Source organism: Lithohypha guttulata, assembly GCF_036872675.1.
Source record: "Lithohypha guttulata strain CCFEE 5908 chromosome Unknown scaffold_5, whole genome shotgun sequence".
NCBI lineage: Eukaryota > Fungi > Ascomycota > Eurotiomycetes > Chaetothyriales > Trichomeriaceae > Lithohypha > Lithohypha guttulata.
In genome coordinates, this window is record NW_027042754.1 from 2,540,580 (window position 1) to 2,552,200 (window position 11,621).

At 48.4% G+C, this 11,621-nt stretch overlaps 1 protein-coding gene across 1 annotated transcript; it reads right to left on the minus strand.

Moving 5' to 3' along the window:
* Window positions 1-521: 521 nt before the first annotated feature.
* PYC1 (pyruvate carboxylase) lies at window positions 522-4,651 on the minus strand (the record flags this gene model as incomplete). Its single annotated transcript, XM_064901741.1, has 6 exons — window positions 522-1,454; window positions 1,504-1,533; window positions 1,584-2,018; window positions 2,402-2,433; window positions 2,480-3,596; window positions 3,662-4,651. The coding sequence occupies 6 exons, from the start codon at window positions 4,649-4,651 to the stop codon at window positions 522-524; spliced, it is 3,537 nt and encodes a 1,178-aa protein (XP_064752817.1).
* Between the last annotated feature and the right edge of the window lie 6,970 nt (window positions 4,652-11,621).

Below are 11,621 nucleotides of genomic sequence, written 5' to 3' on the forward strand. Positions count from 1 at the left end.
GCCTTTTTGGAAACCGAAGCTGGTAATGATTGTGTGGACATCATCTATGGTTGAATGTTTGCAACACGGCTCATCAGCAGGGGCAGAGCATCATTATCGCCGATCTGTACACCAGGAACGAAAAGCTTAGGTGAAAAAGTTACTCCGTATCAGTCGCTCTTCCAATGGCCGCCATCCTGCACCCTGACAATTCTTGGATCGGCATTTTGTTTGTGATTAAACACCCTGGTCATCCCCGCAACTTCTCTAAAATAGCAGTGTCTGCATTGAGCATGGGTCTGAGAATACCATTTTGATCGATCGTGGATCAGATATGGCGTGTGGTAGTAGAGTGGGCCACGAATCAAAACATAAAACAAGAAGAAGTCATCAATAATCATGATCGCATTCCTTAGGGTTCCTAGCCTGCTACTGCAAAGGATAGATGCTGCAGCTAGTCTTGCATAACTCATGCTGTACAGTAACTCTAGGGTAGAGGTGTATCACAGGACATTCCAATGCATTGAAGCTAACTCCTATCCTCACTTCTCGATCTTACAGATGAGATCAGAACCCGCAACCGAATCACCCTCCTTTACACCCAGATTAGTGACCTTACCAGAGTGTGGTGCACTGACGACCATTTCCATCTTCATGGCACTCATGACTGCGATAGGGTCACCTTTCTTGACGTCGGATCCTTCGTGAACGCGAATCTCGACAAGCACACCAGCAATTGGAGCACCAACCTGGCTGCTGTCACCCGGATCAGCCTTTGGTCGACTTGTGTTCTCCACAGCTGCCTTGTTGTCGTCTATCGTGACTTGCCGAACTTCTCCATTGAGCTCGTAGAAAACTTCGCGTTGACCAGTCTCATCCGACAGCGGGCCAATAGCAAGAAGCTTCAAGATGAGTGTTTTGCCTTTCTCGAGTTCCACGTGGAATTCTTCCCCAATCTCGGGTCTGTTGAGGAAGAACTTCGTTGGCAACACGGAAAGGTCACCGTACTTGTCCAGGAACCCGCGATACTCTTCGAACACTTTCGGGTACATGACATAGCTTGCAATATCGGTTTCGCTGCTAGTGTTGAACTTCTCCTTGAGTTCTTTTCTGATTGATGGAAAGTCAACAGGATCGAGGTAGAGGCCTGGACGTTTGTCCATCTTGCGACGGTCTCGCAGTGCATCAGATCGAAGTGGCTCAGGGAAGCCGCCGTAGGGTTGGCCCATCAAGCCCTCGAAGAATTCCAGAATGGAGCCAGGGAAGTCAAGCTCTTTCGCCTTCTTCTGCACATCCTGGTATGACAATTTGTTGGTCACCATAAATTGTGCAAGATCACCAACAACCTTCGAGGTAGGAGTAACTTTGACAATATCACCAAGCAAATCATTTGCCTCCTCGTATGCTTTCTTGGTTTCAAGCCATTGAGCGCCTAGACCGAGCTGTGTAGACTGAAAGATAAGGTTCGTTAATTGCTGAAGGGATTAGCTGAAGAACCGGAAAATAGACATTGAATCAACTTACTCCCCCAGGAATTTCGTGCTCGTAAACGGACTTTGAAGCAAGTTAGCAGTGGCAATCGACCAAAGACAAGGTAGACTTACAGGATCAGGACCTAGTAGGTGAGCTTCGAAGGGTGAGTAGACGAGTCTGAGCTGGGACCAATAGGTATCGAGAGCTCGTACATTTTCGCCGTTGAGACCGGGATCGAGGTCGGTGCCCTCAAGAGATGCAAGAATGGCACCAATGCTGGGCTGGGATGTCATACCGGACATGCTGTCGGATGCAGCGTCAACGGCATCTGCACCAGCTTGTGCACAAGCCACCATCGAGGCAACGCCAGTGCCGGCAGAGTCATGCGTATGAACATGGATTGGTAGGTCTGGGTACTTCTCACGGATTGTGCCAATGAGGATTCGAGCCGCCTTCGGCTTGAGGACACCAGCCATATCCTTGATGCCTAGAGCGTGCGTTCCGATCTTGACGATCTTGTCGACGAGGTTCATGTAGTACTCGAGGTTGTACTTCTTCTTTGGGTTCTAGACAGTAGCGTTAGCGAAGATCATGGAAGAGGATGCTGTAGTGAGGTATTATGAAAGAGTTTATGAAGCGAGTAACGGAACAGATGTCGTTCGAGAATCCAGGAAGTCTTGGGGTTGTGTCCAGCTAGGAGGTGGAAGACGAGATTCATGTGGCTGTTTGTCGTGTGTTTATCGGCCCCAAGAGAGGCATCGAATTTGGCAAATCCTGGCAAAAATTACGTGGGCGTGCCCCCAGGTAGCTTTTCAGCTATTTTTCTTTTCGGATGTGGTGGTCGCAACGGTAGTGGTAGGGCGTCCTCCGCAAGGTCACCAAAAAGGTAACCTCATGTTCCTGGAGTATTTCCGGGCTAGGAGGGAAAGAGTATCAAAAATGAACTTACCAACACTGTATAGTTGTTAGCATAGACACCATCTGAATGAATGGAATAACTCACTATCACCGCTGTAGCACACGGTACCTTCGACAACACCACCGGCTTCTTGCACAGCCTTCATGCCTACCTCGAGCTGGTCAATGTCGTTGAGGGCATCAAAGACTCTGAAAATGTCCATGCCATTCTTCTTAGCCTGTTTGCAGAAGTGGTAGATAGCATTATCAGGAAGGGATTTGTATGCCACACCGTTTGCTCCTCTGAGCAACATTTGGAATGGAATGTTGGGAACCAATTTCCTCATCTTCCTCAGTCTATCCCATGGATCTTCGTATAAGAATCGCATGGCGACGTCGAAAGTGGCACCACCCCAGCACTCTAGAGCCCAGGCGTTGTCTAGAGCATGAGATGTCTGCTTGGCGATGTTGCATAGGTCGACGGTCCGGACCCTCGTCGCAAGTAGAGATTGATGAGCGTCGCGCCACGTTGTGTCCATGAGGAGGCATCCCTTGTTGGCTCTGACAGCTTTGGCCCATGCATCAGGTCCTTGTTCGTCGATGATTTTCTTCCAGCCTCTGGTAGGGGGCTGCGAGACATCAAGTTCCTTACCGTTAGAGTCATGAAGAGTTGGGTAGATAATGTCGCCCCTGAACTTGGAGTCTCCAATTTGACCCTTGATCTGACTTCCGTTGACGGCCAGATCGCCGAGATATTGCAACAGCTTTTGGGCACGATTTTGGCTGCCAACCAATTTGAACAGTTCCGGTGTGTCATCAATGAAGGTGGTCCAGCATTTACCTTCGACGAAAGTGGGATGTGTGAGCAGGGAGGCCAAGAACGGAATATTTGTCTTAACACCACGAATACGGAACTCGACCAAGGCTCGTAGCATCTTCCTGCGGACTATCTCGTACGTTGATCCTCTGCAAGTACATTTGACAAGCATAGAGTCGTAATGAGGAGTGATGATAGCACCTGCGAAACCGTTACCGCCATCGAGACGAACACCATTGCCACCTGCAGATCGGTAGACCTCAATCTTGCCAGTGTCTGGGGAGAAGCCATTTGCAGGATCTTCTGTTGTGATGCGGCATTGAAAAGCGAATCCTCGGAGCGAAATTCGGTCCTGTGTCAGACCTAGCTGTTCAAGACTTGCACCGGCGGCAATCTGAATTTGAGCAGCAACGATGTCGATACCCGTAACCTCTTCCGTTATCGTGTGCCAGAGGATTGTTAGCATTAGATAATGTATGGGGATGTGGTACTTACCTCTACCTGGATTCGTGGATTGATCTCGATAAAGTAGTAACGATTTTGTTGATCGACCAGGAACTCGGCTGTGCCGGCATTGCGGTAGTCAGCAGACTTGGCCAATCTGACTGCGTCGTTGAGTATAGCATCCCTAGTCTCTTGTGGTAGATCCTTTGCTGGAGCAATTTCGACAACCTTTTGATGTCTTCGCTGCACCGAACAGTCTCGTTCGTACAAGTGCACCACGTTGCCGTGATTGTCACCAAGAAGCTGGACTTCAATATGCTTAGGCTTGTCGAGGAATCGCTCCACGAAGACAGTACCATTGCCAAAAGCAGATTTGGCTTCTGAAGTGGCTCTTTCGAAGGAGTCCTTGAGATTCTCCTGATCCCGGACCACTCGCATACCTCGGCCACCACCACCAAAGGCTGCCTTGATGATGATGGGAAAGCCGTATTCGTCAGTGAACTTCTTGACGTCTTCATACTTCTCGACAGGCCCTTCAGTACCAGGCACGACAGGAACATTGGCCTTCATGGCCAGGTTTCGTGCTGAAACTTTGTCGCCGAGATCGTTGATGGTCTTGTGTGAAGGACCAATGAATATGATACCAGCCTCCTCGACCTTTCTGGCAAATTCTGCGTTCTCGGATAGGAAACCATAACCAGGATGTATCATTTGAACTCCATGCTCTTTTGCGATCTTGATGATCTCGTCTTGAGCAAGGTAGGCAGCAACAGGAGTATACTGTCCGCGTTTGCCGATTACATAGGCTTCATCAGCTTTCTGTCGGTGCATGCCCAATCTGTCCTCATAGCTGTAGATAGCTACGGTCTGGAGGGATAATTCGTGAGCAGTTCGAAAGATACGAATAGGAATCTCGCCTCGGTTGGCTACCATGATCTTGTTGAGCTGCATGATAGTCGAGTTAGCTCTGAGACGGTGGTGAACAGTATGCTCTAGAGGATTGTGCTCCTGAGGAGTCGAGGTCCCTTCTTGAGTCGCCATGGCTGCTGCTGTCTACAGCTACTGCGAAGATAGAGGGGTTGAGGCTGCACTCGTTGCAGCTACCAGAGCTGCAGACAGTAAGGCAATAGAGGTTCAGGAGTAGCTCATGTATAGTAAAAGCTATAAGACGTAGTAATAATGAGGAGGTGTACACAAGAATAGCTTTACGAGTAGCTTATACGACTGGATTGTTGACTTTTTGGCTCGGGGAGAATAGAGCAAGGGCACAATAACTCGTAATGACGGAATGAGCTAAAGGAGGAGCTACTTTCCTCGTACCTGCCGCTTATGCATGTGATATTCAAAGTACCTATTCACTGTCTATCGTCCTCGCATCTGCCGGTCAAAAAGGTGGTTATCACAGGTACTCCGTAATTTGTTATCAAATCACCCCACACGTTTTACTTCTTCCAGGACCTTATCTTCCTATCCTCGGCTTTCTTCAGGTTTTCCACGACAGCGACCTCGCTCACACGCGAAAACAAGGACAAATCCTAGGAGCTCCTACATACGTGGAACAGGCTGGATCTGCCTCAAAGTACTGAAGAGTACGTACAATAGAACCCTCTCGGACCTATTTGTACAGTACGGCCAACAGGAAATAAGGCCACCGGGACGTGCATTTTGTACCCAATTGCTCCAGCCGTATTTTGCTTAGCGCTCCCGAGCGCTTAAGAAGCTATATTCGTCTACCTGCCGCCCTGCTTGAGCTGGTTGAGCTCGTTGCCAGGATAACAAGGTAAATTGTTGAGGAAATCTTTCAGCGGTGTGAATTGTAGTCTGGAGTACATCAGGTATGTCTTTGCATTATCCCACATAAGTCTTGGTGACTTGCTTTGATGTGTCACGGCTTTTAAGCTGTTCGTGAAAGGGCGACAAGCTTGATGGCTGGGAATAACCGCTTTTACGTGCTGAAAGTGTCTCGCAAATGGCAACTTGCTCTATGTGAAGTACTTGTGCCACAAATCCACTTTTGTTAGATAAGAGAACAACTGTGACATGTTCAGCCGAAACAGACCTGATAAGCGAATTACATTTACGATCGAGTATCTCAGGAGCCCAAGATCGTGTTGGAAGATCTGCAGCAAGATTATCATGGCAGGCTGATATTACTCTTGGCAGCAGGCGTGCTCCCTAGAGCTGTATTCTGCGATCATCACCTATTTAATTCAACGTACAATCATGCCATACAGTCAACATAGCCCTGACCGGATTACACTCTGTACGATTCTAAACGATACATTCCCACGAGTCTGCTGTGTGCCCGAGATGCAGTATGCTCAGACTCACCACGTAAAACATTCAACGCCTCTTACCATACATAGAAGCAGTATTCATCAACATATCCATTCACAATAGAGAGGTTACACCGGGATGTGCATCTTTCTCGTGCAACGTAACCAGGTCAGTCTGTGCATCTCCCTAAAATGCACGGGGAAAGCCTGTTGGCTGGGGTGTGATACCGTTCGTTTGTCCAAATGGTGCAGGCGATGGTGCTGAATTGGTCGGTCCTTGGGTCAGCATCAAACGACCACCGCCAAGAATCGGTGTGTTGTCTTCGTCCTTGGATTGTGAAGCTTCTCGAGCCTTGCGCTCGTCGTTGTCTTTCTTCAAATCTGCAAGTGTAGCTGCTTGTTGGCTCATGTAGCTGATCATGAATGGCATGGTGAAATCGTTGAGGCCATGTCGCCATGAGATTTCCATCACAACGTGTAGAGGAAGAAGGTCGTAGCATGCATATAACATACCAACATAGCACTCTCGGCTGCCGATGTCCACAAACTAAGGAACGTCAGTAACAGTGCAATTAAAGAAGTGAGCAAACTTACATATCTAGTCAAGTCCTCGACGACTTGAGGCTTGCCCGACATAGCGGCGGTTTCAATTGCATCCTTGAAGAGTTTGTCCTGCTTGGACAGTGCAATCGATTTGTCCCATCTCTTGGTCTTGCGGTAAATTTGAGCAGCGATCTGGCGGAAGAAGACTAGCTCATGCTTCTCGAGTCGCTGAGCAAGTTCTACGGCATCGTAGTTGTCGTGGTTCTCCACCGAGTCTCGAAGTGTTTTGTAGTCCTCCTCTTCAATCAATAGATCGTGAATGGCGTTGTTAACGACACGCTTATTCTGACCTTGGACGTTGAGTAGGAATGGCTTGATTATCGGGATGTTGTCGGACTTTTCGAACATCCTGACGACGCGATTGACGTCAATTCGTGGTGTCAATGCTTGGAGCAGATCCGTCAAGAGCAACGGTTGTTCTTGTAAATAGTGGCTCAATGCTCTGTAGTAAATTTCGAGGTTGGCCACCTTGACAATAATGTCTTTAAACGAATGGTGCTCCCATGCATCGGCTGATCGTTCCATCATGGCCAGTGCCGCATTATCCCATTCGTCGTAGTGGCAGTAGAGGAAGATCAGTTCAGGCCACAAATGTGCTTCTTCGCAAGCTCGAATCATCTTAGGGATGTTGATTCTGGACCAGAACAGTTTTAAGTGCTCCATGACCTGGTCGGGGTGATACTTCGTCAGAGCGATACCCAGCTCGGTGAACATACCCATGTGTGCTCGCTCAAGGCCAAGACCGGCCTGAAGTAAAGAGATGAGCTCTTCAAAGTAGCCTTCTCGTTCGTACTGCTTCACAAGATCTTGCAGCTCGTCGGCATGAACAATGAGATTGAGACCACATATCTGAGCCAGTCGGAACTCTTTCTTTGCGACACAAGCTTGATTGACCTCCTTCCAAACCTTGACACTGTTCGCCCTTCTGGCACAATCGACTGCAGCTTGGTATTCACCCAGGTGAACCAAAGTGGTCGCGAGCTTTGCCCAGTTTGAGATGCTAGTATAGAAGATCTTTGCAGCTTGGTGGTAACCCTCCTCGTAGGCCTTGTCACCCGACGCTTCAACATCAGCGACATTAGTGGAACGCAGAAAATCTTCAAGCTCAGGTAATTGGTCAAGGCGAGCATAGCAGAAAGCTAAGGCAGTATCGACAGCAGGTTCTCGCTGAGTTTTCCGTGCCATTTTCAAGTATTTGACAAGGTCTTCGTCTTTGCCAGCGTGTGTGGCTGTCTCAATGACCTCGTTAAAATTCGATGGGTCGTTGGCTTTGATGTAAGATTCAATAGAATCAGTAACCCGTAAGCCGTCGAGTTGTGCTTTGGCCACCTTACTCCAAACTTCGGGTAGGTCGACACGCTCAGCATAATCCTGTGCTCTGTCAATACTGACGATGTGATCCACCAGTACATTCGTGGCAGCAGTATGATTATCGACTTTCTTGTAGATTTCGAAAGCTTCCTCGTACAAGCCCTGGTCGATGCACATGGTTGCAATCTCTTCAACGCTGTAGTCGTTGAGTCGCTGAATATAGTCCATGAGCTTGCCCTTATCAGCCTTGGCAGCTGTCAACATCAACAGATTCTGCAAGTTGGAGTTGTCGCTGAATGGTGATGGTTCTAGAATGATCTTCTCCAAGAGCTCAATAAGTTCAGTTGGCATGTCAGCTTCAAGGAAAGCTTTGACAGCAACGGAAACCTTGTCTGGCTCAGTCGACTCAGGCACAGCTGTTGCAGTAACCTGGTCTACTAAAGAGCGTCGGTAGACGTTGTTGTCATTGAGGACAAATGACCAGACCTCGGGATCTGCACGTTCGAGAAGATATCGTGCTTGGGCTCTGAACATGGAATTTTCGTTTGTGATGTTGATCAGCTCTAGGTCATTTTGACCTTTCCTGTAAGCGATGTATGCTAGATTAGGATCACGTTTCTCGCAGTATTTACCAACCGAAAGTGTGTCATATAGGTCATTGTCTTTGAGGAATTTTTCAGGATCGTGGTTGCTGTCAATGTAAATCTTGGCCAGAGCGTTGTACACAGCTGGCTGTTGGTTGCCTGCCTGGAGAGTACTTTCGAGGAAGGGCAACAAGATCTTGAGGCGATTCTGACTCTCAACCTCTTGGACGAGCTCATCCATTGGTACAGCATTGGGATCCACTGATGCTAACAAGTTCTTGATGACACTTTCCTCACAGTCCAAAGCCAGTAAAGCTCCTACGACCGATGGCGTCCTGGATGGGTTGACTCTCTGTACATAGACTTCGATCGACTTGAAATGCTGGTTTCGATAGAGATAGTTGACGAGATCTTTGACAAAGTTAAAGCGATCACAAACGATGATTAGTGGCAATTGCTCAGAAAGGCGTGCCTCTATAAGGAAGTTCTTGACCTTCTCGGCATTGTAGTGATTGTTCTCTCTGCAAATACGTTCAACTTCGGGGAATTGCTGCATCGTAACAGCTGCTTCGAGATATTTGAAGACAACTTCTTGGTCTTCGCTAAGGTTGACGATACTGCCTAGGTAGTAGTAAAGACCTTCAGCGGTTCTATATCGTTCGAAAAGCTGTATCAAATTGCTTGGACCAAGTAGATCTGAAAACTTCGTGGCAATCTGCACGACGGCCTGTAGATTCTGGCGAATGTTGGATTTGAGCATAGCATCCATACAGTCGAGAGACTGCTCGACAGACAATTTGCCGAAATATTGCTGCAACCATTCCGGTTGAAGTTTATCTGTCTGGACAATGATTCGCTTTATAGAGGCAGGCTCGTCGGTGTTCTCGAGGGCACGCTGCAAAAGACCAGCTTGCTCACACAAACGCGAAATACGTGCTCTATCGTAGTAAGAGAACATCTCATTTCCCAATATAGCATCGGCAACTTGAGGAGCGTTCATGAGATTCATCTCGAGCAGTCGGGTCTGCATATCACCTTGTTCGGGCTGATTGTCCTTGAGAGCGTCCAGCAGGAAGGCAGTAGCTTGCTGGATCATATTTTGCGACATGAAGATATCGACAACCCTGTTGACATCAACCAATGGGCCTCCTGGGTTATTCGCAAGCTGAGTTGCGAACTCTGAGCCCTTGTCCGGGTTGGTCCTCACAAGATGTTGCAGCAGAGAAGTGAAATCTGGTTGGTATCCCGTTTGCTGAGCATAAGGTAGAATCTCGTCTGTGCGACCAGTCTCAGCCAAAGCGGCAATGGTCTTGGAAGGCACATTTGCTTCCCGATAGATCTTCAGGGCCATTTCGACATCATAAGGACGAACTATGTCACCGAGCTCTTCTGACGACTCAAGTTTGCCCTCACCCATCCATTTATCAAGTAGATTCTTGCGATTCTGCTGAAGTACTGGTTTGATAAGCTCTACACTCTCAAAGCGATTGAGTCGGCCCTTGTCGAGCAGCATGCCGAAGTACTGAAGGATTACCGAAAGGCCGGCGCCGGAGGCCTGAACGTTCTTGAACCGGTTGATCGTTTCTGGCGTTCTCAGGAAGCCTCTTGGGGAGTTTGCGGCAACCTTAGCAGCTTCCTGGTAATTGGCTTGAGCAAAGAGTTGTTCAAATTGGTTTCGGTAGAGATCGTCTGCTCCTGGGAGGCCGGCTCGAGAAGCAAGTTTGACAGCAAGACCGGTATTGGCGTTTTGCAGCAGGTATGGAATGATAGTGGTGTCATCAACGGTAACAGAAAGGACTTGGCCTTTTCGGTTGATGCCAACTATGCCTGCACCTTCAGAATCGCCAGTTGTGGTAAATATGGTCTCGCTGGATATCCGGTTCATGAAGATGCAGGTGCCAGACTCCAGATCATATAGGTGAATGAAGCCATACTTGGTGATCATGTATATTATACTGTAGCGCGAAGATATCTGCATAGCGACTGGGAAATCATTTGTGGCTTCAGGAGGAAAGTAGATGTCCATAGCTTTCTTTGCATAGCGGGCGTTCGAAGGATTGGGGTCGATCTCGACGATGTGAAGTTTAGCACCGACAGCTGTGCGAACGGCGAAAGTAAAGAGCTTGTAAGGTGCAGGCTGACCCTCAACCTCGAGGTTGCCGAATGCGGCTGCATGGCCTTCGATGTTCTGCGAGATACCACGATCTTTCGAATATAGCTGCATCGAGCCAGCGACTCGGCCCTCCTTTTGCGAGATACCAACCACAACCATCCACTTCTCATCGTCGTTGACGCGGTAGTTGATGATTTGGCAGCCGGATAGGTTGGGGTTTCGTTCGAACATCTTGACAGGAGCAGCTTGTGCTTCATCGAATACGTTCCAGTGGTAGACTGACGACTCTGTAACGAGACCAAGGCTGGTGGAACTGAACCATTTCCAGAAGACAACGTCCTCGTTCATGACGGTAGACTTCAACTTCTGTTTTGTGCCCAGGTTGAAAACCTGGATGGTTCGGCCTTGAGCCTTCAAAGCCAGGATCTCTTGAGTCCAGTGCATGATGGCACTATCGGCGCTGATCGCTCTTCTGGTAACCTCGTTGCCATTTTTGAGGTTGACTATTATGACCTGCGGCTTGTCATCTTCACCAAGCTTCTGCCTGACGCAGACAAAGTAATCTGATTCTAGTGTCTGGACCTGGTCAATTTCGGTCTCATGAGGACGCGGTGCTACCACTTACACAAGAATTGAAACCTATGGAGGCTTGCTGAAGATGAAGTTAGTCGTGCTGTTATGATGGAGGCCTGGATACGCATAGCTCAACCTACTGCGATGTCGTGTCTCGTCAACTGCGACAAGTGGTTAGCGACTTTCCAACGATATGCTCATGCGCGCTCACGTTTGTGATCTCCTGGAATTTGATGGGCAGAACGCTACCGGATCCTGCCATGGTTGCAACGGCCCCTTCGGCCTCATACACAACAATTCGTTATTCGTGTAAACAGACAGAAAGGAGCGCAAGTAATGAAAGAATGCGCTGCCGGATTGCGCGTGATGAAACGGAAACTGGATATTGTTTCTGCAAAGGAAGCAGAACAAGTTGCAGACGATGACTGGAACTGGAGGTTTACGTGTATGCTTGCTTGTCCAGGAGAAATTACCTAAGTTCAGAAAATGGTAACCGCGCACAAGGGTAACCGCGCACTCCACTGAATGCAACACCTAACTTTGATCGCATT